The sequence below is a fragment of the Gadus chalcogrammus genome, chromosome 14 (genome assembly GCF_026213295.1).
Source record: "Gadus chalcogrammus isolate NIFS_2021 chromosome 14, NIFS_Gcha_1.0, whole genome shotgun sequence".
In the NCBI taxonomy this organism is placed as follows: Eukaryota; Metazoa; Chordata; class Actinopteri; order Gadiformes; family Gadidae; genus Gadus; species Gadus chalcogrammus.
This window is the reverse complement of record NC_079425.1, coordinates 3,266,835-3,291,340: the sequence shown is the minus strand read 5'-3', so window position 1 is coordinate 3,291,340 and position 24,506 is coordinate 3,266,835. Positions and strand designations below refer to the sequence as shown.

The window sequence follows — 24,506 nt, the reverse complement described above, 5'->3', positions numbered from 1 at the left end:
CGCCATTCCCCCCTCGCTGGTCATGGACTCACTCAGACAATGGAAACGAGGTTATCAGAGAGGTCTGACACATGCAGAGTGGAATGGAAGTGGAGCTATAGGCTGGCTCACTACAGGAGGGAGGGCGTGGATGTATGAGTGTGCCGTTCTATCAAGCAACTTGACAGAAAATACCCTGGTTGATGTATGGTACCCAAATAGGGGTGACACAAAAGGCCACCAGTCACTTTCACAGTATTCTTTTTTTTATTTATTTTCATTTTCCACTTTAGAATGACATTGGCAATGGAAAGTCGACATTTTATAAATTAAAAATGTAAAATGCCTGATTTGTCTCACAACAGGCATGTATAATTCTCATTCTATGGTTAAAGAGTTAACCTGTACAATGTGCAAAAACAGTAATCTTACTAGTTTTTACTGAGGAAAAAAACAAATATCTACAATACTTTTGACTGAAGTACACTACCTAAATGTGCTTCAGTCAATCATTTGTTCATTTGGAGACTTCTTTTTTTGTAATGGCACACAGGTTACATTTAATGCTAATCAATTCAGACATCCCACTCATATTTTACAATCATGCAACAATACTTTTTTTTTTTTCACCCAACAACCAATCGACATCACAAACAATCAACAACTTCCCAGCAAGCACCGTTTGGTTAAACCCTTTTGAGATACAGCATCCATAGTGAAACTCGGTAAACGCGTTATACAGGGGGGGGTCCTGTATCATGACAGCAACATGTATGGCATAGTGTAGAACGGCGTGAGCACCACTCTCTCTCTCTCTCGATCTCTGGCCATGTGCTCCACGTCATCATGACTATTTCTGAAGCAGCGGCGGGACGAGAAGTGACGGCCGAGACAGAGCAGAGAACTGTGTACCGTCGCCCCGCGTAAAGACATGAGAGAATGATTAAAAGGGGTTGTGATTAGCCGTTACAAGCCGTTTTAAGCACCGGCCTTCCCTGTGCCCTTGTGACATCACTAGTGTGCGTGTCCACCTAGATGTACTGTATGCTGGATAGTCTACCAGCCTACCCAGTGGACCGTGTTGCTGATCTGTCCAGTATAAATCTCGGCGGACACGCACACTAGTGATGTCACCAGGGCACAGGGAAAGGCAGCCATTACAAGGCTGCTTGTAATGACATGATATCACCCCTTTTGTAGAAAACATACTGGACTTGAAATAAAACGGTAGAAATGTGACCTACAGGTCGGTTGGCACGGTAACCACAGAAGTGAGAGGTGGGGGGGTGGGGGGAGGAGCTGGGAGGCGGTCGGGTTAAGGCGGAGAGTCCTGCGTGCTGACGTCCAGTTTCCTCTGGGTGGCGCTGGCGGGGGCGTGCCCGCCGTGCGTTGCCATGGCAGCGAGGGGGGAGAGAGGACCCGGGGTGTGGAAGAAGCTGTGCTGAGGTTGCCCCGCCCCTTTGGGTGTGGTCATCGTGGGCTGAAACAAGAGCAAGGAAAGAAAACTATTGATATAGACGTAAATCTAACTAAGCAGTGCGTTTCGGTGGTGTGGCTCGCTTTAGGAACGGTTATTCTAAGGCCTACGTTACGCCCACGAGAAAATGATGATGATAATCTAACCAAGCACAATCTTTGAACAACACAGAAGCATCGCTTATATACAGCTGTTGATTGGTCGACGAGGGTGCGTAACCGAAGGCGGTGTGGCTCAGCGATGCAGTCGTGTCCTTCCGACAAACAACGTATTACCTCTCCCCTGCCCCCTGTGTTACATTTACAGTGAGGGCGTTTAGCTGGATAAAAGCGTTTAGCTTTTATCCAAAGCGACTTACTTAGTGCATTTGTCAGAAGATAGAAACAACATTATATCGCTGTTGGTACAGTACGGCTGTTCATAGAACCAAGCACTAACAATCGATAGGGTTAGCCATTCCCAGTATACAACAAAGAGAGCTAGGCTAAGATGCTTCACAACGCTAATTCCAATTTTTAAGTGCCAACACGGTGCAACATACATGAAGTGCGTACATTAAAGGGCAATTCGGGTGTAAAATGGATCTGGGATATGTTTAATATGATAACGAGTTGGAATTTTAGTTTGGGAGCAAATAAAGCGAGTATCGACACATTCTTAAGTTGGTTGTTTTTAGCCGATTCTACCGAAACGCTATCAACTTGGTGGCATTTGTTATGGTAAAAACTAAGTCGCTACTTTCCACCACTTAAGAAGTGGCCCGACACTTCTTTGGTAGTATAATAAGGGTCCTAACATATAAAACGAGGCATTGATAACTTTATAAGTGTACAGATTGTTTATTAAAAAGGACATTTTATACACAGACCATCAGTAGTTCACCCGTCGACGGCATCTTGTCTTTAAGACCCGATAAGTAGATCGGCGAACACAGAGCTTGTGACATCCGTCAGCAACACGCCAGCTCCGTGTTCGCCGATCTACCCATCGAGTGTACCATCCCAACCCGTCATCATATTAAACACATCCCAGATCCATTTGACCCCGGCGTTGTCCTTTATGTGCCAGGACGTACAACATGTTAGGAGAGATAGGGGTGGGGGGGGTCTCACCTGCTGCACGCTGATGAAGGTGACGGACTGGGCCGGGCCGGCCTGCTGGAGCGGCGTGGACGACAGGGGCTTGACGAACAGCACGCCCCCCCTCTGATGCACGCCCAGCAGCGGGCTGGCCCCGGGGCCGGGCCCCCGCTCGGGCGTCTGGTGCTGCTGCTGGGCCCCGGCCGAGCCGGGCCCCGCCGAGATGAGGCCCAGGTTCTGCAGGGTGAAGTTGAAGATGGCCGGGCTGGGGCCAGGGCTCTGCATGTGGGCCCTGTAGGCCGGGGTGGTCTGCGGGGACAGGCCCGCGGGCCGGGGCCGGGGCAGGCCGGTGGGCGTGATCTCCAGGGCGTGGGGGGGGCGGGAGCCTGGGAGGGGCGGAGGGAGAGGGGAACGCGTTAACCACAGAGGGTATGGAAAGATGGGTTCACTTAGGCCCAATCCCATTTCTACCCCTTACCCCTCCCCCTTGTTTTGAAGGGGTAAGGGCTTTAGGCCCAATCCCATTTCTACCCCCTTCCCCTTCCCCCTTCAAAACAAGGGGGAGGGGTAAGGGGGAGGGGTAAGGGGTAGAAATGGAATTGGGCCTTATTGGATGTTGTACGTCCTTGCACTTAAAAATAGTACTTAAAAAGGTCCCATGACATACCACCAGGCTTAAGTGTGATGAGCCGTTACGAGCCGTTTTGAAAATATGTCCCACTTGTGTTGTCATAAGATTTTCAAAACGGCGCGTAACGGCTAATCACCCTCACACCTGGTGGCATGTCATGGGACCTTTAACGTTAATCACCCTCACACCTGGTGGCATGTCCTGGGGACCTTTAACGTTGTGTAGCATCTTATCCTAGCTATCTTTGTTGTATACGGGGAATGGGTTATCCTAGTGCCAAGTTAGTCCTTGGCACTTTGTTCGATGAACATCCTTTCTGAACCCACAGCGATATATATCGTTTCACCTTCTTCTGACTAATGTACTTATTGTAAGTTGCTTTGGATAAAAGGGTCTGCTAAATACCCTAAATGTTAATGTAAATGTTAACAGACAGCAGCCGTGTTGACGCAGCCATTATTTATTTGGAGCTAAATTCAGATTTCTATATTTATAGCAGAATAACGTTGTTATGACTCACCGGCGGTGGGGGTGTGGTAGATGTTGTAGGTGGGGGTAGTCGACTTTTTATTCTCCCCGCCTTGAACCTGCATGTCTTTGTAGCTGACCAAGGAGTGCATGGGGATGAGGTAGCCTGCAGGCACCAAGGTCTGGACGGACGTACAAAACAAGGTGAGTACAAATAGAAACACAAACGTCCACTACAGGACTGATTCAGACCGAGAACAGCCCTGAACATGGGACCGAACAGGACATGACATCATGGAGTTTTTTCTTGCCCTCTGGGGGGGGGGCTAGGGTTAGGGTAGTGTCATATATATGGGCTGTTAATCCCTTTGAGACTGTATCTGTGATTAAAGGTTGTATCGGCGACGTTGGGTGACTTCGTCACTTCTGTTGGTAGTTGAAGCGAGATCCCAGACAAACAGAGCCAGCTCGCCCCTCCCTTCCGTGTTTCGTGCATCCAGTAGAAACTATCACGAACGCAGCGCAAAAACCAACAACACCCACCCCTTGTCGGTGATTGGTTGGAATACTATTTATTTTGGTTTTGAGTGGTTGGTAGTACCATTTGTTTTTGTGTAAGATCTCAGAGCACAGGCTACTTACAGAGACACAGTTTCTTAACGGCCTGCTTTTGGGGCGTGCAGTAGGCGGATCGCGAGGGAAAGATCAGTTGAATGTGGTCGCGTATGTGTCGGCCTAGAATAGCTGATACCACCTTTAAAGGGTAAGGCGGGACTACAATGACATCATGCAATCTGTATGTCGTACGTCATGGTGCTTAATGTACGCACTTATTGAACGTTGTACGTTAAAAATAGTACTTAGCGTCGTAGCATCTTATCCTAGCCATCTTTGTTGTATACGGGGAATGGGTTAACCTAGCGATTGACACGTGTGTGTGTGTGTGTGTGTGTGTGTGTGTGTGTGTGTGTGTGTGTGTGTGTGTGTGTGTGTGTGTGTGTGTGTGTGTGTGTGTGTGTGTGTGTGTGTGTGTGTGTGTGTGTGTGTGTGTACAAATAAAGTTGCACTGAGTTCAACTGAGTCATAGTGCCGTACCTCGGTGTTGAGGTGTCCCGTGTTGAGGTGTCCCGGGGTGAGGGGCACGGCCCGCGCCGGGACGGGGGTCAGGCCCGCCTCGCTGTCGGAGCCCCCCCTCTCCTCCGTCTCCAGGAAGGTCTCCACGCTCTCCTCCAGGAACTGGTGGGCCACGGCCGCCGCGCCCCCCGGCGTGTTGACGAACTCAGGGTCCAAGTGGAGGGCCCGGGACGAGGGGCGGCTGGACGCCGGCCCCCCGCGCCGCGCCTTCAGACGGGCGACGTGCAGCGCCTCGCCCTGACGCGGCGAGGTGTCCTGAGGAGGAGGAGGAGGAGGAGGAGGAGGAGGAGGAGGAGGAGGAGGAGGAGGAGGAGGAGGAGGAGGAGGAGGAGGAGGAGGAGGAGGAGGAGGAGGAGGAGGAGGAGGAGGAGGAGGAGGAGGAGGAGGAGGAGGAGCGTTAGCGCTGGGCGGTTAAGCGATTTTTCATCGTCATTCGTATTTATGCTCGATAAGATTTGAATGTCAACATAGCTAAAATCTGTGGCAACCAAATTTTGCTTTTATTTCTATGCCAAATCGCACTGTCCTAACGAGTGTAAGTGAACGACTGGGGGGGGGGGGGGGGGGGGATGTGGCTCAGGGTCGGCTGGTAACCGCAAGGTTATCAGTTCAATCCCCGGCTCCTCCTAGCTGAGTGTCGAGGTGTCCCCGAGCGAGACACGCCTCACCCCGACTGCTCCTGACCAGCTGGCTGTCGCCCTGCGTGGTCGACACCGCCGTCGGTGAGTGAATGAGTGCATGAATGGGTGAATGTGAGGCAGCATTGTGAACCTCTTTGACTTTCACTGGTTAGAAAAGCGCTGCATAAACGCAGTTCATTTATAAGTGAACGACTAGAATGAGAATAAATTGAATTTCCGGTCACTTATAAATCGCATCTGAGGGCTGCGACTACAGTCCGGGCGGCCGTACCCCTTAAAGCGCGTTCGGGGGGGGGGATCGAGCGTACCTGGTGGCCAGCAGCACCGACCCGCTTGGCCTTCGACGGGCTGCCCTCCGAGGCCGTGTCCGACGACAGGCGCTTGGTGGCCGAGGGGCTGAGGTCCAGAGGGGCCCCTGGGCCGGGCGGCCCCGGGCTCAGCCCCGTCTTCTCCTCGAAGGTCATGGAGCGCACGGCCAGGCTGGTGGGCTTCGGCCGGCTCAGCGGGTTGGGTCTGAGCGCGTGCAGGAAGACGGCGTACGGCCCGCCGCTGTGCTGCTGGGGCAGCAGCACGGGGATGAGGGGGGAGCCCCCGGCCGGGAGGTAGGACATGGAGGAGGGGGGGGCGGGCTGCTGCTGCGGCGGCCTGGGGGTGAGGTGGGGTGTGGTGCACGCCGCGGGCTCCTGGGTGGGGGTTCGAACCGGCACCTCCTCGCGATGCCCTTTGGCCTTGCCCCGGTGCGTCTCGGGTTTGTTGGCCGCCGGTTCACTGGAGCCGGGCCGGGAGCCTTTAGCCCTGCTGTTAGGGGGGAGAGAGGGGTTGAGGATAGACAGCGATGACCCAGTGACCGTTGGTTCTCATCTGGAGACAGAACTTCATCTGGAGACAGAAGCCCGTGGATTAACTTGGTAATGGTTTCAATGGCGTACTATTTCATTGAGTTTAGCTGAAATTGTTGCAGCTTTTTGTTGGCTAACTTCTTTTCGCAGTACACGAAGGCCTTGTTGAGTACGGCAATGTTGGTAAAAAAGCTGTTCTAGCTTTGGGTTGTGACACCTGCGTGTCACAGAGCTCGGGTCAGCGAGCTCACGGGGGTCCTCAGTTAACTACCACTGCCCTAACTAGGGTAAGTAAACCACTGTCCACTACCGACAACATGTTAGTCATCCTTTGTAGAACTCACCTGGACTGCTGGTCGAGCTGCATCTTGCAGATCGCGGCGAGCTGGGCCATCTTGCTCGGAAAGTCCTGGTTGGATGAATCGCCTGCAAGGTGGTGGTTCAACAGTAAGACACGCTGTACATTTGATGGCTGCGTGACAGACAGACAGACAGCTAGCTTACCAAGGGCGCTCTTGGCAGGGCTGGTGGGGGCAGAGTTGATCTTGCGGCGGTCTTCCTGGATGCTCTTGGCCATCTTGATCAGCGAGGGGTGTCTGGTGAAGCCCCGTTTGCCCCCCGGGGAGGAGAAGAGGTTCTTGGAGCAGGTCTCCTTGGTGACGGGTTCACTCACCCTGCTGGCCGCGGGCGGGCGGCAGGCCGCAGGGCAGCTCTGGGGCTCTGGGGGAGAACGGGGGGGGGGGGGGGGTTGTGTTACGCACTTATTGTACGTTGTACACCCTGGCACTTAAAAATAGTACTTAGCATCTTCACCTAGCTATCTCTGTTGTATACGGGAAATTAATTAGCCTAACAATTGTTAGAGCTTGGCACTTGGTTCTATGAACATCCTTACCTTACTTTCTTCTGACAAATGCACTTATTGTAAGTCGCTTTGGATAGAAGCGTCTGCCTAGGATGGTGTGTGTGTCCTAGTCAGCTGGCCGACGGCATTCATGACGATTTATCACCTCTAACCCACGCATGAGGACATTCGTCTACGCGGTACCGACAATAACTTGCTTCTATTTAAATGGTGTAAAGGTGTGTTTCTGCGTCTGTGCTGAAAAGTCTGCTCTCATACCTTCTATCGTCGGCAGCTCCGCCGGTCCGGTCCACTTGAAGGCCGTCTTCCTGCCTCGCTCCTCCGTCACGTGGACCTTCTCGATCAGCTTCAGGCTCTGCAGCACGTTGGCGATGTCATAGAGCCGCCGCACTTTGGCTGGAATCACAAGATAAAAGCAGAAGGTCAACATCACATGTTAACGTTCACAGCATGACCGCCTAGGGCACCATCCCTAAATATGATCACAAACACACATTTAGAGAAGACGCTTTTATCCAAAGCTACTTAGGATAAGATACTACACAATTAAGTGCCAGGACGTACCTAAAACAACATGGAGGTGGCGATTACATAATGACAACGCATTGTGAGTAACGATTTGATCCCCGGTCCCCGCCTGCTATCGAACCCCAAAGATCTGAACCTACTCTTGAACTTGTTCTTGTCCTGGTCGGCCGCGGGGTCCTCCCCGATCAGGATCTTGGCGGCCACCTCCAGGCTCACCACGTTGGGGTCCGACACCAGGAAGAGCATGACGAACTTCTGGCTCATCACCCTCAGGGACTTGTCCTTTCGACTGTTCACCGAGACTGGTGGGGTCAAACAGAGCCACGGAGTGAGCACAACTGAGAGCTCGGTGAATAGTCACAATCTCAGTGTTCTGACCTTATTACCTGGTGATAAAGGTATAAGCGTGCATCGGATACCATTATCGGTAATGCAAATATGACCATTTGCTAGGACTACATGTATGAATAGAGATTTCATCACGGGTGTTAAGAAAACAATTAGCTTTTTGGTATATTTTAGCCTTGTTTAAACATTGACATACCCGCTATGCACATTCTTAATTGAAACCCTTCTAACCCCCCCCCCCCCCTCCCACTGCCTCTCATTGATCAGCATGATGTGATCGGCACACCGCTCTCCCAGCAACCCTTCCCTAGCTCCTCACCTGCGTTGAACTCCACCCCCGGGAGCTCCACGAAGGACATCTCCTTCTGACCCAGCTCGGGGCCCTCCAGGTCCGCCGGCGGCAGCGTCTCGTCGTTCTCCTTCTCCTCGCCGTCGTCGAAGTCGAACTCCTTCTCGGCGCAGCGCTGGCGGATGTGCTGCATCTGCTGGCGGTAGCGCTGGCCCTCGCCCACCCGCCGCAGCACGGCCAGCGTCTGGGCCAGCTTGGAGCGGCCGTGCCAGGTGTAGCGGTTCTTCACCAGCCGGCTCACCATGTGCAGGCTCTCCAGCACGTTCATGATGTCGTAGATGCGCCGCCGCTCCACGTCTGGTTGGTGAGGGGAAAGGGGGGAAATGACATTAACGCTTAGCGATCGGCTTGGCTCGGGTCGGCTTGGCTCAGGGGGGGAGAGCTGTTGTTCTAGGGTTGCTAGTTTGATCCACGGCTCGTCGTAGCTGAGTGTCGAGGTGTCCCTGAGCAAGACACCTCATCGTTACTGCTCCTGACGAGTTGGCTGTCGCCTTGTGTGGTTGACTCTCTGTCGGTGTGAATGTGTCAATTAACCGTTGTAAGTCGCTTTGGATAAAAGCATCTACAAAATGCCCCAATAGTTAAAGTCTCCAAAGCTACTTACACTAAGAACATTGGTTACACTTTATGTTTACCATTCAGCAGACGTTTTAGTCCAAAGCGATTTAAAGTGAACCCAGATCGAAGAAATTAAGGTGGAAGGTGAGGGAGATGTGTCCAATGTCCTATGGGACTAAACTCTAAACTTTTCAGCTTGCAGTCAGAACCTTTTGGCCCGGAGACGAACAACCATCCAATACACTTGTCCGCTCCCAAGGAAAATATGTCAACCCAACGGTGTGAAACGTACCAACCCTTTATTACAAAGGTACACTTACTGAGTTGCGTTGCCACGTCGTCCAGGCAGATGTCATGGGCCGGTCCCGGGTAATCGGGGTAGCGAGCGAGGAACCGGTGGCAAAGCAGACCCAGACTCTTCTCCTTCCTGCTCAGCTTCTCCGCATCCTCGCCAAGTTTGGATTCCTACGAGGGTGATTAGAAACAACAGCGATCAGTAAAAAGTAGGTACTATTTGAAGTTGAAGTTAGTCGTTGTGGTACGGGAGGATGCAATGCTGCACTGAAGGCATCAGGTATACCTCTGATATGTTGTACGTCCTGGCACTTTAAAATAGTACTAAGCATTATGTAGCCTCTTATCCTAGCTATCTGTTGTATAGGGAGCATAGGTTAACTTAGCGATGTTAGCGCTTGGCACTTGGTTCTATGAACATCCTTACTGTACCGACAGCGATATATTCTTTCTCCTTCTTCTGACAAATTAACTGATTGAAAGTCGCTTTGGATAAAAGCGTCTACTAAATGCCCTAAATGTAAAAAATATCAGACTCATAAATACAAAATCCTCAATCAAAATATGTGAGAACCAACATCCAGTAGTTACCACCAAACTACAGAACCTATTCATCACGGTTTCCTTAAAGAAATGGACTTGATGGGTCCAGTCCATTAGTATAGCATCAAAGTACTTCATCCCATTAATTCTACTAGTATCTATGTGAGCTGTTGGGGTTGGTCTCTGTACCTGTGACGCGTCGAGGGATTCAACGCCCTCGTGGTCTAGACACAGCTCCTTCTCCCGGTTCCTGATGTCGGGGCTGGCCGCGCTGATCAGCATCTTGAGGTTGGAGGTGGGCGTCCAGGGGTCCACCGAGCGCACGTCTCTCCTCTTCGTGGGCGTCGTGAGAGGGCCCATTTTGTTTGCCAGCTTATCTCCAAACGCTGTGCACTGACCAAGCACTGTTCTTGAGGTTTTTACTGGAGATTGTATTGCTATAAATACATCACCCTGTATGATAATGAAACACAAACAAAAATAAAATCAGTGAAAGGCCTGTAGGACTAGGCTTTGGATTAAGAACAATAGGATATACATGAAACTTAATAGATAAGACCTACTGACCTTAGAAGTAGTGTGAAATGTTTCATACGTTAAGCTGGCCTCTGTCCAACTTGGATACAAAGGAAAACGTATGTTAGGTGTCATGTAACAGATGGAACACTTGAAGTTAATACACTCATTATAAGGAACATTAATGCTCAATATATCAACGGGGCAATCAGAGATAATACAATATTTTCTGCTGAATTGTTAACAGTACTAATCAGTCCATAGCAACGACCAAATACAACTCTGGTAGTGATCCGAGTCTCAACTTTTGATTTTAAAAGTCTGTGGTACTAGTTTTGGAAAGCTTTGGAGGTCTTGAATAAATACCTTATCTTTACCGCATTATATTTTCGTGGCGACAACATCATAATCCCTCCTCAATCTCCAGCCTTTAGTTTAACAAAAATGTTCCTGGGTTTGTTCAACATTGTAGTAATAGACAAATTTAAAAGTTGGGGTTTGGCGCCAACTGACGTTCATCTGATCGAATCACCCAGACACCCGGAAGTCACGACTCTCCCCGCCATAGATATCATCCAATAGGAGCGCAGCTCTCCGTAAACTATGAAGATCAGCCAATAGGAGCGCAGCTCTTCGTCAGCGATAGCGATCAGCCAATAGGAGCGTAGCTCTCATGTCAGCTGAAGGAAACGCGGAGCCGGTCCCGCGCAGGTAAACATTTTTAAATCGTGGCGGGGAATGCTACGAAGCGACTTTATAACCCGATACAAATGTGTCAATGCTTCACATTGACGGCAAACTACTGCGCATGTCGGCGCAGTCCGTGCGTAAAAATGAAGAGTTATGAACCAAAGCGTTTGATTCGGAACGCAAACTCGAACATTAAGCACCAGACTTCTCCCCAGACTTACGACATGTAAGATCAACATATCAACCTACCAACAATCTACCTTTAATACCCATATTCGTAATGATTGACACAACAGGCGACATAATCAGACATATCCATTTAATTCATGGATTAGAATATGAACATGACCTAAATGGATATGTCTGAACAGGACTGAGCAGCAACAAGTACGATCTCTACGACTTCAGCTCAATCCAATCCGCCAAAAAATGCGTAAAGCTCCTTTTTGGATTTGCGTGAACAATTTCGGAAACAGGGAAAGAAAAGCGCGCACTTACCAGAATTCACCTTTAGCAATGTCTTTTTAGATCCTTATTCCATTAACCCAGACGTTAAAATGAACCTACTGCTATAATAAAATATGAACAGTTCTAAGAGCGCAGTATTTAGAACACATATGTGATCCAGGAACACATAACGTCCATATGCGTGTCGGGCGTTTTTCTCTTGGCCACAAAGTTCACTTTAATACGAAACTTTAATTCAAAGACCGCCAGACCGGCTGACCAACTCGATAGATACGTGAGCAGTTGTCCCGCCTTGTGTCGGCATGCTGATGTCCGCCCTGACCCGGGCCGGGTACCGCCCCCTTCCTCAGGAGCCAATCAGACCGGGCGCCCATCTCAAAGAGGCGTGGCTCGGTTGCTGTAAAACCAAAACTAGAACTAGTACCCCGCCCCCATAGTTCGTGATTTATACTATGATCCTGCAGGCTTATAAAGGATAACAAGTTGAACCATATTGTGAAATTATTTGATTAATGTCTTATTGCTGGTTCATATAACTAGTCACGCTGTCTGATTATTTGCAAACCATATCACTCTAATTGTGGTTATATGTATATAGGCTCTCCAAACTATATATCTTATATGTTCATATAACTAGTCACGCTGTCTGATTACAATATTTACAAACCATATCCCAAAAGATAAAAACCCATAAAAAAAAATATATATAGTAGTTAGTAGTTAGTATTAAGATTTCCGTATGGCCGCTAGATGGCGGTAGCGCCCCGCTAGGTAAGAGTCGTCATGGAAACAGACCGGGCGCTTGGAAAGATGTGGGGAGAAATCGGTGGAGCGTGGGGTGCCAGTGACGTAATGTTATCGATCCCAGGGAGGGAGAGAGTTAGGGAAAGAGAGAGAGCGAGAGAGATGAGAGCAAGAGAGTGAGGGAGGGGATAGGGAGAGTGAGGGAGGAGATAGGGAGGGGGGGAGAGAGAGAGAGAGAGAGAGAGAGAGATTGAGAGAGAGAGAGAGAGAGAGGGAGAGGGACCCTCGCTCGCTGAAGGCTGCCGATGAGAAACACGCGCGGGCTTGCTGCTCTGCGAGGAGCTCGAGGAGAGGAGACGGCGGTCGCGCGGAGGGGGAGCAGCTCGCCGTGCAGCACGCGGTGAGTGTTGACTCGTTACTCGTTAACTCAACGCATCAACATGCATGTGTCTTTACCTTTGATTGGGGTTCGACATGCATGTTTCTGCATGTTTGACTGGGGCTCTGCCGGTTCTTTGGAGGGGTCGTCGGGTTGACGTAGTGCGGGGGATTCGGTGCAGGTTTCCTGAAGGGATTCTGTGAGGCTTGGCTAATTGAAGCGTCCTTAGTTTATGGTGCTTAGATGTTTGTGAGGTTGGGGTGATGGCATTAGATTATGCATGCGTTTTGGCAGAGCAGTCGTTTAGTCCAACGTTGGCTGCCACCCAAAAGTTAGACTAATAAAGTTGTGACTTTAATTATTCAAATTAGGCAAAGTGTGATTGAACTGTTTTATTTATTTAGACGTATAATAGGAAACCCTTCATTTATAGATGTCCATAAAGTCCTATATGTCTCATTTAACTGTCTTTTGTACATCTTTTATTAATTCCACATTTTCCTCTACACCCACCCCACCTCTCCGACGTCAGATTTAACTCCGGAATTCTGCAGCCACACCAGCGGCCTGTTCCCGTTTAAACGTGACATATTTTTTCTACCCTTTTGTACAATTGGATACTTCTTGGAAACACAATACAACAACTATTTATACTCGGACGGGAAAAAAACCTCGATCTTTTGGATCCCATTTTTCTGAGGGATGGAAACGAGGCTGATCACGACCCTCCCCGTGATGATGATGATGTCTTCAGGAGACCCAGACAGCTGGAGTCTCCCCAGCTCTCGTCCCCTCGCCTGATGCTGCTCTCCGGGCCGCGCCCCCCCCCTCCAGGGACCACAGACTCCACCGCCGTCTCACTGGGGATGATTTGATTGATAGGGAACTTTGATTTGCGACAGAGGATCTATCCTCCTCCTCTGCCCCCCCCCCTCTCCCCCCATCCCCACCCCCAACCCTTGAGTTCGGGGTGTCACCCACCCCACCCCCCCCTCCCCAAGACCCAAACCCCCTGGCAGCACTGCTTCCATCCTCCTTCTCTTTCGGTGCGGACGGACGTCCATGAAAGATGGATCTCGGGGAAGGAGATTAAAATCCTCGGGCCCTGCTACCTCTCCTCCTCAGCCCTCCCCCCCTCCCCTCCCCTCCCCAGAGGAAGGTGTTTGTGTCTGGATATTTGACGGTGTGTGGAGAAGATGGAGGGAGGAGCTGAGTCTAGTGCACAGCAGCAGCAGCAGCAGCAGCAGCAGAGGAGGAAGGCACTGCTGCACGGCTTGGAGGATCAGAAAAGGGTGAGTACCACCGTGACCACCGCCCCACGCCCCACGCCGGCAGCAGAGGACGACGTGGCCCGCTGAAAGCCAGCGCTGTAAATATTTGTCACCTAATAAGGTGTCAGCGCAGAACGAGCTGGCCCTGATTGAACGTCCATATCGTTTTCCATTCGGGGGGGTGTTTCCACATAACTCAGGTGTCCCCCTGTAATTGTGCGAGAAGGTGGGGACCTCATAAGTCTTCTGCCGTGTGATTGTGAGGTTCGGAAAAAGGTGGTGTTTGTAAGCCATTTGATGTGTAATTGTCTCTCAGCTGCAGCATTTGTGTTCTCTGCTTTCCCCTGCTGTTCACCGGTTTAAAAGGTTAGGGCACATAGTACACATCAGTGGGAGTTGTGCCTTTGGCAAGCAAGATTGGATTGGGAAGAATCATTGGTCTTTTATTGGCTCTGTTATATAAATCCAGAGGAAGATGGTTAGTTTTGTCTCTGTGGCTGTTTAGTTGTTTTGTCACCCGTTACTCGCTCTCTCTCTCTCTCTCTTCATGATGTATTTAACCAGGTGTGATCAGTTGAACAAATTGACCAAGAGCGATTTAAGTGATGCACAGAATATTTTATGAACTGTGTCTTTATGTGTCGACTCGCGAGCTGTGTAGCGAGCAGCCGTGACTTGAAGTGATAAAACCAATGCCATCAAAACACAATCTGTGTGTAGATCCAACAAGAGTGAGCGGTCTGTTCGTGCGTACGTTCTGCCCATGCATCTCGGGCTTTATCTGTGCATTGTTGTTGCTATGGTTACCAAACCCCTGAAACGCTCCTGAGAGAGAGAGAGAGAGAAAGAAAGAAAGAAAGGAAAAAATAAAAGAGGTTCGTTTTCCTTTTTTTTTTCGACTGCAAGATAGATGAGGTCTCTCTCCAGTGTCACATCATGAGCTGCCGGAGTCCGCCCTCGAAGACACGGAGCAGAAAAAAAAAACTCCACACTGGCGACAAACGGCAGAGCCAGACAAGATCAGGCGAGACGCTCCGCGTGTCTCTAGGGACGAGAGGCGGCGCAAGAACCAGCAGGCAGCAGCCTCTCCGTTAATGGACATCAGTGGACTTAAAGAAAGAGGAAGGCACGGGGGGTAGTGGTGTGAACATGCAGGCCCCCCCCCCCCTCCACCGTATTGGGAATTAGCCCGGGTTTCAGAGCAGGGGGAACTCAACGGTTGCAATTACCCAGGTAGAGTGTGTTCCAGATCCTGGACACGATTGGCTCTCCCCACACTGGGAGGTAATTGGATTTTCGCTCCCTTTTTTTACGGAGATGAATGCCGGACCGGGTTCGCCCGCTTCGTACATTAATGTATACTTGGTAGCGATCCGCACGAAGACGGGCATGGCATGTCAATGAGTCACACTCAGAGGGGAGGAGGAGGGTGGTGGTGTGTGCTGGCGCTCTGCGGGGCTCTGTGTGTGTGTGTGTGTGAGGCGGTGGAAGGGTCTCGTTGCAGACCTCAAACGTGTGGAAGCTATGATTCAGGGGAGGGAGGCTGTGTCTTTCTGAGATGGACATCGACTCTCTGTGATTGACTCTCTGAGATTGACGTCGTGGTGTTGGGAATTTTCTGAATGCAGGGAAGAATTTGAGTTTGTCAGGATGAGAACACAGGGATGTCTGATTCTACTCTATTCTTTTTTTTCAGTTTATACTTAACCTTGAGTGTTTTTACTTTGGAAAAGCAGGGTTTATGTACCTGTGAACTTTATTACTGGAAATGGAAATGAATCCAAATGATGTGTGGGCTGATTCTTCACTTACAATGTCTAAACGGGCTACTTGCTGACGGGCGTTCATTTCATACATCACTACTTCTGAACACAAAGCTAATGAAACACCTAATTAAAACGTCATTTAACATTGTTTTTTCAATCTACTCTCTGACCCCACACAAGACAGTGTGGACTTTGCTGCCTCTCCGTAAAACATGAAAACGTCCATTTTTTTTGAGAACAACTTTATTGGAAACATGGTGTGTTACAAAACAAAACACACCTGGCCCATGTTCTTTAGCCACCATGGTGTGAAACTCATTGCAGCATATTTTTGTTGGTTGTCCAATGGACAACCAACAAAAATATGCTGCAATGCGTTTCTTAAGGAACTCTCTTATTAAAAAGGATTCTTATTAAAAAGGGTTTCTTTAGGAAAACCAATGGAAGGGTCAACAAAGCCCATTAGTTTCAATGCCAAATTCAACACCTTTCCCTAGCTCTAGCTACCGTCAACATAGATTCACACATTCACAGAGGTCGATCACAAAATACAGCGACCAACCCCTAATGTAAATCAAGTTATTGATCAAGCCGGGATCAAGATGAAAAGAATCTGACGCTAATTGTCTGATCACAAGACGGGATGAGCGGGATGCTGTTTTCCCGTTTCCATTTGTTACTGATCAGTAAAGTGTATTTGATACGGTTCGGTGGAAGCCTTCTCCGGGATAATGACTTGTGTTTACTGCTGATTGCTCGGCTGCAGTCCTCTTCTGTAATGGCCTCCTCATTAGCCTCTGCTTGTTTGCGCTCATCCCAGTAAGAACTCCTGCAATGTGAGGTTCTCCTATGTTCACTGATTGCTCCAAAACACAAGGAGGTAATAGGTTACTGTACCAACAACAATTATTTAATTAATGTTGACATTAATATTTAGTATTATTTAATCCTATCTTATCCTAGCTATCTTGTTGTGTACGGGAATGGGTTAACCTAGCGATTGTTAGTGCTTGGCACTTGGTTCTTTGAACATCCTTACTGTACCGACAGCGATATATTGTTTCTCTTTCTTCTGACAAATTGTACTTATTGTAAGTCGCTTTGGATCAAAGTGTGCACTGCTGAATGCCTTAAATGTAAATGTAAATGAAAACAGTTGTCATGTTGGAAATAACCAGATCAAGTAACAGATAGCGTACGGATTCCAGTCCCTTCAGGATCTTCTTAAAACCTTGTATTGAATCTGATATGATGATGATGATGAACTTTATATGTTGCTTCTCATTTTAGGATAGGCCTGACTGTCCCTTTTTTCAGAAATCTGTTTAAGACTAAGTGAACCATCAGATATTTACTGAACATGACCAAGGGCACGCTGACCTTGATCTCCCTGGCTGGCTGCCAAACTGTTAATTGCTGTTAATTACAGCTGAAGCATCTGTATCCACCGCCAGTCAATCCACCACAGCCCATACTGTTAATTATTATCCACATCATCAGACCCACTAACCAACAGCAGTTGCGTCTGTCATTCGTTGACAATGTCGGGCTGTTTTATTATATTGTTGAACAAATTGCTTTAATCTGTTGTTCCTAGGGTCCTCTCTGTGCCAATTTGAACAACGGTGTTGTTCTCTGGTGGAACTGTAGTTGAAATCCATAATCGGGTGAACTTGCTAATCCCTGTCCTGATACGGTTTACTCGCAAATTGGATCGCTGCCCGCCCGGCGATGACGCGATCGGAGAGGGAAATAATTTTCTATGGACGTGTATTGATTGCTCGTGTGTGCCAGCACCCCATCCACACTGCTGCTATCTGAAACTAATTGAAGGTAATGTCAGCGAGATGGGAGAGCCTTGTGAACCAGCACAGAAGAATGGTGTGATCATTCGGACCCATTCTGGACATTAGCTCGCCCCTTCTCCGTGCCTGCTTTCCAGCCCTTCCCCCCAAGTGCAACGTTCACATAAAATGATTGGTACTTCAGCGACTGGCGCGGTTTGGCCGTGCCGTGGAAACCAGGCTTTGTGGGAATCTGCATAATTGGACGCTTTCGGGTTATCCATGATGTTACAGATTTTAATTCTATAATCAGCCTTTCGCCAATAACTGGGGGAACGCTATTTGCTTGCTAAGCTCTGCTACTCCCAAGTCAGGCAGCTGCACTGAAAGTGATGGGTTATTCATTTGGGTGGGGGAACTATGTTCGCCCAGTCATGCAGCACTGACGAGCTTGGGGGTTTGGGGTTTGTGAAGGGTGGGGGTGGGGTGTTGGGGTGTGGGGGTCAGAGGGTGGAGGAGGAGGAGGAGGAGGAGGAGGAGGAGGAGGTGGTGGGACCAGTCTCTCGGTGACGGTGAGGCTGGGGGTGGGGAAGAAGAGGCTCCTGTGTAGATGACGCCTGGACCTCAGCAGCCATCTGGTCATGCCTCTTCCCCGAGCGCCCTGAGGGAGGGTGAAGGACAGGTGGCAGGGGCTGGTGGGCCGGCCGGGACCCCCCCCACCCCCCCCCCAACCATCCAGGCCACATTACGAAACTGATGGCCCTTTAACATGAGGCTGCACGTCTGTTAGATTCACGGCGGAAATATAGTCTTTACAATTAAGCAATTACGAGGCACTGGGAAAACTATTAACAAGATAGTGTTTTTTTTATTAGCTCATTATTATTTAGGGGTATTTTTTTTGCGTCGATCTTCTTGGCTGGCTGGAAGCACCGTGAGCATAAGGATCTTAATGTTCTGAAGCAGACAGTGATTCTTCCGCGGTGGTTCCTGGTGTCCTCCAGGAGGCCGTCCGTCTGATGCCCCGACGTGGCAGGGGAAGTGTGCAGCTCGCGTTCCCCCGGAGCCAGCAGGGGCGCGCCAGGGCCGGGCTGTCCCCCCTCCCTCACTCACACAGGGTTGTAATCCCCCCGACTGGGGGTCGGCGGGGCAGGAGCTGGCTCGGGCCGGTTCAGAGGAGGTCCTTGTGTGATGAACAGGTGCTGGAGCCTGCTCATGTGGTGATTGGTGTTCCATCGCTGCCATCTCAGTCATTGTGACAGTCCATCCAAGCAGCAGGAGAAGGCAGGCTTGCGTCCACATTGAGACCGGCCACTCCATCCGGTTAATTTGGCGGCTAGCATTGGGATGTGGGGAGTCATTGATACTTATCTGAGGTGCTTGTCCATAGTTTAATTTCACAGAGTAATAGGATTAGGGTCCATTGTGTGAGTCGCTATTCAACATGCCTCATGGATATTATTCTGAAGAGGTTTTGCATTTATATCTATATATATATATGTGTGTCCATAAAACCTCATCAGAATAGATTTTTGCAATTTGTGTGAGTTGAAATAAATTCAGACAGAATATATATATATATATATATAGTGTGTATCAAATAAATTGCAAACATTTAAATATAATATATTTATCTAAATATATATCTGTAATGAAGTCCCATATTTGAGGTGCGATCAGAATAGAAACATGGGGAAGTCTTTAATATTCCTCCCAGATAGGGAACATCTTAACTGCCGCAGTCCTTCAGTGTACAGCCCACTTCAGGGCTCACCATATCCCCAATGGTGGCTACTAAAGGTGTCCCCCCCTTTGCATTATCAGCTGGGCAAGGGTGCACTTCAGCTGCTGGCATAAGAAATCTCCATTAACTGAGGTGTGTGTGTGTGTGTGTGTGTGTGTGTGTGTGTGTGTGTGTGTGTGTGTGTGTGTGTGTGTGTGTGTGTGTGTGTGTGTGTGTGTGTGTGTGTGTGTGTGTGTGTGTGTGTGTGTGTGTGTGTGTGTGTGTTGTATACACATATAGAGGTGTAGAGACATTTCTCTCCATGGCCTTGCTTAACAACATTTTCCCTGGGAATGTCTGTGGAATGCAATTTTACACATCAGGAATTCTCCTTTGTGATAAGGATGAGCTGTAGGCATAGAAAATCACTCTCCTTTTTACATCCAAACCCCAGGGCGTGCTACTGGATGAGTCCCAATCTAGCCTGCCAGCCAACGGAAACACACACACACACACACGACCCAACTCATCTCGCCAGTGGACACGTTTTATAGAGATCATCGGGGAATAATTGGAAAGTAGGCTGGGAACATTCGCAGACACAGAGAGGTGGTTGGGTGGAGGGGTAGGATCGCGGACATGGCTGAGGTCTGTCTGCGCCCAAGTCCTCAAATAAATTGATATGGAAGCCGTGGTCTGAACAAAGCCTGTCTGTCTCCAACAGGCTTCTTGTCTCCAAAACAATGTCGATTTTTGTTTATCCCGAATCATGTTGGGGATTTTTTTCAAGGCCGCTACTCACATTTTTGAATGTTTGTTTTGACTCGGAAATCCAGATTTGTTTAATTTCTTCCCCCTTTATTTTTATATAATTCCTATTTTTTGTTATGAATTTAGAATTTGAAACATCGTTTTCACTATAACCAAGTGTGAAAGATGGAAATCGACAAATTGATTATCAAATCAATCATTTTGAAAGCTGCGCTCACTTTAATAGTCTCCGCTTGTAGGGCTGAGCTTAATCTCACTAGTATTGATTCATTGTCTTTAAGTGGTATCGTATTGCCGTAAAACATATCGGCTCAACGTGATCCTTGTCTTGTAGTACAGTAATGCTGAGGAGATATTCCCTTAGACCGATCTAAATATGTGGCAAGCGAAACACAAGTTTTAGTCTGATAGATACCAAATTCTTAAATCACAATAGGACTGTTTAGAGTGGTACTTTGCAAGTTATTTCCTATGAATGTTGTGATGATGTTGAATTAACATGGCTGTGTGCAGGGCCGTTGCACCAAATCCTGGGCCCTGTATACAAGAGGTACTGATGGGCCCCCCCCCCCCCGAATTCCCCCTACCAGCCCCCTGCACTGAATTGTTGAGGGGGGGGGTAGGGAACAATTGTTGACGGGGGGGACGGGGGGGGGGGGAACAGTTGTTGACGGGGGGGGGGGCGGGGGGGGGGGGCGTGGCCGTGTGCGACTGCTAACACTATGGGCTGGTGGATAATTCAAAAGATTTTTTTTTTTTATATATATATTTTTTTATTGCCATGGGCTCTGCCTTGGGGCCCCCCACGACTGCCTCACTTTGCCCCGCAGTCCGTCGGCCCTGGCTGTGTGCATTGTTATGGTTACAATGCATCTTTTAACGATCTGTTGGCCTTATAGTACTATTGGTTTTAGTCTGATAGAGACCAAATTCATAAATCGCAATAAAATTCAACGTAATGATTCTCAATTGGACTGTTGCGAGTGGTACTTTGCAGTGCACGTTATTTCATATGCATGTTGAGATGATGTTAAAATAACTTGTAGTTGCGTCTGTATTGTTATGTCTACAACACATCTTTGAACGATCTGTGGGGCTTAAGTACTTGTGTAGTACTTTCAGTTTTAGTCTGATAGAAACCAAATTCGTAAATCACAGTAATGTTCAACGTAATGACTCTCAATTGGACCGTTTAGAGTGGTACTGTACTGGTCAATTCCTACCCATGTTGTGATGCTGTTAAAACGGTTGTGTCTGAATGGATACAATACATACAGTAACGATCTGTGGGCCTTATGACTAGTGAGGCTTCTATCAGAGGGCCTGCTACACTTACTGGTGGTGATCCTGCAGCGCTTTGGGTCCCCACACTGCTCTTATCACACTGAATACGTAATCCCGCCTTTGTTGCTATAGCATAGATCTCGACCGCCGCCTCCCCACCGCGTAATCCTCCCCACACCAGGTGATCAATCAGACAATGATTTTCTGCCTCCCTCTGCCTTTCTTCCCTCCCTAGTGTGTCTGTGTGTGTGTCTCTCTCTCTCTCTCTCTCTCTCTCTCGTTCTCTCGTTCTCTCTACCTCTCTCTCTCTACCTCTCTCTACCTCTACCTCTCTACCTCTATCTCTACCTCTCTCTCTCGTACTCTATCTCTACCTCTCTCCCTCTACCTCGCTCTACTCTCTCTGTCTGTCTCTGTCTCCCGCTCTCTACCTTGTAGACATGCTACTACTGTGTCAGAACAGGTAGGTGCAGTCTGCACTCTGTTCCCTGCTTGCTATTGTGAGAGAGGGAGCTGGGCAGCACACTGTGCAGAGAATGGACAGCAATTTATGACCATTGTCCTCAGTCTCTGGTGGCTGTATACTCTGTTGAATAGAAACTTATGCCTGAATATCATCTTCTGCATGCTGATCATAAATCATGCAACGTTATTTTTCTTTCAGAGCTTTATGTTTTTGCAGTGTTTAATGTCCTGTCTCAGTGGACCAGCCCCAAGCTTGGGTTCCCATTTGAATGCTTGAATTGAACCATCACTGAAATATTAGATATTGATCACATCCCTCAGACTCACCGATTTTAATTTGCTGGCTGGGCGGTTTCTGTCCATATGCAATTATTCTCCTCTCGGGAATCGGCGTTGACATTCTGCACGTAAATTCTATTTTAAACACAAAAACGCTCCATCTATTGTCAATCTTTAGCTTTGCCCATGGCTAAGACAATGCGTGTTTGCCAATGACGCCAGCATGAGATATTAATGGAGCGCAGAGCACTCAGCCTATATCCACCACACTCCAGGACGTGGGATTCATTTTCCCGTCCCCTGGGGGGGCGGCCCGGCCTGGGTCCCTGCTGATGGCTGTGCCGGGAACGCTGGTGCCTCAGCACTATTTCGGAGAGAGAGAGAAAGAGAGAGAGAGAGAGGTGCTACACTCGACACGGCGCTGTAATCGAAGCCGCGCGGCTCCAGGGAGAGTACTCACTCTCTGTGCATCAAGAGCAGATGCAGCGTCTGTGATGTGACCCTTTTTAAAGCAACAACATAATCAATGTAAATACGTTGCAGCTGGGTTGAGGAAGAGGTCAGCAGGGTCTTGTGTTTCGGGGAACGCTCAATCTGGTCTCACGCTGGAGTCTTGGCGCTTTTATTTTGTATTTTATTTTTGTGTTTCGTTCCTGGTATTTATTATTTAGTGCAGACCATGGAACAATATATTCATATAAAGGAAGAGGCTGCCTTGGCCTTGTTGCAGTTGAGGTAAGCGGAATTTATGCGGGATAAGGGATTGCATCTTATCGTATTCTATGGGTAAGATGTATGCCCTTGAAATAATTCTTTTGGCGGGATGTTTGTCTTGCCTTGATGTTGCCGTGAAGAATCTCTCTGGAGCTTCGAAATATTAGCGTCTTAATCCTAGCTATCTTTGTTGTATATGGGGAATGGGTTAACCTAGTGATGGTTAGTGCTTGGCACTTGGTTCTATGAACATCCTTACTGTACTGGCAGCGATATATTCTTGTTTCTCTCTCTTCTGACAAATGTACTTATTGTAAGCCGCTTTGGATAAAAGTGTCTGCTAAATGCCTTAAATGTAAATGTAAATCTCTGTAGCAGAGTTCTGATCCTCAACCCGGCCTGACCTTCACCTTACTTATCCATCGCCCTAATATAACACTTTTTATACTAAAAGAGTGTTACATAATTGAACCATTTCGAACTTTACACCAAAAGTTATCCACTTTCAAATTCATATTCGAAACCTAAACCATTTGTACATGAACATAATTCCTTCCCTCAACATGATAATCGGTTAAAAAACGAATCAAAAAAGCTTAATCAATTTGCCGGTAAAGAGCAGCTTGTGGTTTGGTGTGGACGCCATAGATGCAGAGCCCGGCGCTCTACCCGCGTGGCACCAGGGCTTTGGCCCGCCTCCCGTCTGCGTCTTACCGTGCTCCTGATCATCACGTTGCCCCCGGAGCCTGGGAAACCAGGGGGCCGTTGAGGTGGCGTGACCACCGTACTTTAAATAAGAGCCATCAGGAATGTAAGCAACACAACGACAGGAACAGAGACATAAACCGGTTTGTGTTCAGTTTAAGTGGGGGAAAAACCTTTTTTCTTCGTAGAGATCAAAATCATTACTTTCTCCCATACAGAGAATAGTTCATGTTAAAAACGACACAAAGTAGAGTACGATCAAAACAAAAAATATAAAAAAAGATCAACCAAACTGAAAGAACATCGTTGGTTTGCCAGTCAAGCCTAGAAATGAAAAGGGGGCTTTGAATTTCCAGATCCAACCAATCTTACTTATGTAAGCCTTTTCATTTCGTTTCATTCTCTTGCTCTCTGAGAGCAGAGAGATGGTGAGGCCGTGGGAGAATGTGTCTCCTAAGGCTGGTTTAAACTTGAATAAGACGAGAAGCCTGTTCCATAAACAAACACAATACAATCTAATGAAGGGGTGCCCCCTGGCCTTTGGCTACGGTCATCATCCCCGGCAGAACGGAGGAGTGTATGAAGGGGGCGTTGACCTGTAGTGACCGATACAGTGCAGGTCTGACCTCAGACCTCTCAGAAGCGAGAGGAGGAGTATAAACCTGTGTGTCTATGTGCAGCCTAATGACTACAGTTTGTTGTTAAGATAAGACGTGCACTGGAAGCGTGGGATGGGCAATGCCAGAATTCCACTCAACGAGCGAGAAGCCGGTTCTCAGGGGGAACGTTCATCGTTTGACCCGAATGCAGAAGGTCTGGAATGCGCACATGAAGAAATAGAAAGCACTAGACGGTGTAAAAAAGAAAACCTCAACAGCACATATAGAATGGACTGGCATAGCCTATGAAGATAGCGGTGAGCGGGATTCACCAGGTTTTTCCCAAAACATACATTTTAAATCTTTATCTCCAAGATTGGTCTTCAACATAAATATTTGTATAACTGTGCCGTGACTGTCCTGCGTGACATTTACAAACACCGGCACCCTTCCAGAATGGGGGGGGGGGCATTTGAGACGTACCATGCGTTTCCAATTAGGGGGAGGTCAGGTCTGAGTTGAACCGATGTCAGCCCGTGACAGCAGCATGGAGGGCCGGGACGTAGGGAGCGCCATGTGGATTGTTTTTAAATGCTGAGGTCACGCGTCGCTGAA

At 48.5% G+C, this 24,506-nt stretch overlaps 1 protein-coding gene across 3 annotated transcripts; it reads right to left on the bottom strand.

Moving 5' to 3' along the window:
- Positions 1 to 94: 94 nt before the first annotated feature.
- On the bottom strand, positions 95 to 11,686 carry e2f8 (E2F transcription factor 8). Of its 3 annotated transcripts, none has more exons than XM_056607528.1 (14): positions 10,616 to 11,686; positions 10,301 to 10,349; positions 9,923 to 10,186; positions 9,217 to 9,361; positions 8,309 to 8,635; positions 7,782 to 7,943; positions 7,372 to 7,509; positions 6,753 to 6,968; positions 6,593 to 6,674; positions 5,718 to 6,207; positions 4,730 to 5,023; positions 3,687 to 3,816; positions 2,569 to 2,921; positions 95 to 1,459 (listed from the first exon to the last, which is right to left on the bottom strand). In XM_056607528.1, the coding sequence occupies exons 1-14, from the start codon at positions 10,654 to 10,656 to the stop codon at positions 1,295 to 1,297; spliced, it is 2,856 nt and encodes a 951-aa protein (XP_056463503.1). In that variant the 5' UTR covers positions 10,657 to 11,686; the 3' UTR covers positions 95 to 1,294. The 3 variants fall into 3 exon arrangements, with proteins under 3 accessions (XP_056463503.1, XP_056463504.1, XP_056463505.1); XM_056607529.1 differs by having other exon boundaries at positions 10,627 to 11,686; XM_056607530.1 differs by having other exon boundaries at positions 11,438 to 11,686.
- Between the last annotated feature and the right edge of the window lie 12,820 nt (positions 11,687 to 24,506).

Bases quoted from the DNA above. Each gene is read 5' to 3' on its own strand.
- e2f8 (XM_056607528.1), bottom strand. From the start codon at position 10,656: ATGATGTTGTCGCCACGAAAATATAATGCGGTAAAGATAAG. The intron at 10,350-10,615 runs GTATTTATTCAA...TTTGTATCCAAG, and splicing joins TATAATGCGGTAAAGATAAG to TTGGACAGAGGCCAGCTTAA. The intron at 7,944-8,308 runs GTGAGGAGCTAG...TGACCCCACCAG, and splicing joins GGGGGTGGAGTTCAACGCAG to TCTCGGTGAACAGTCGAAAG.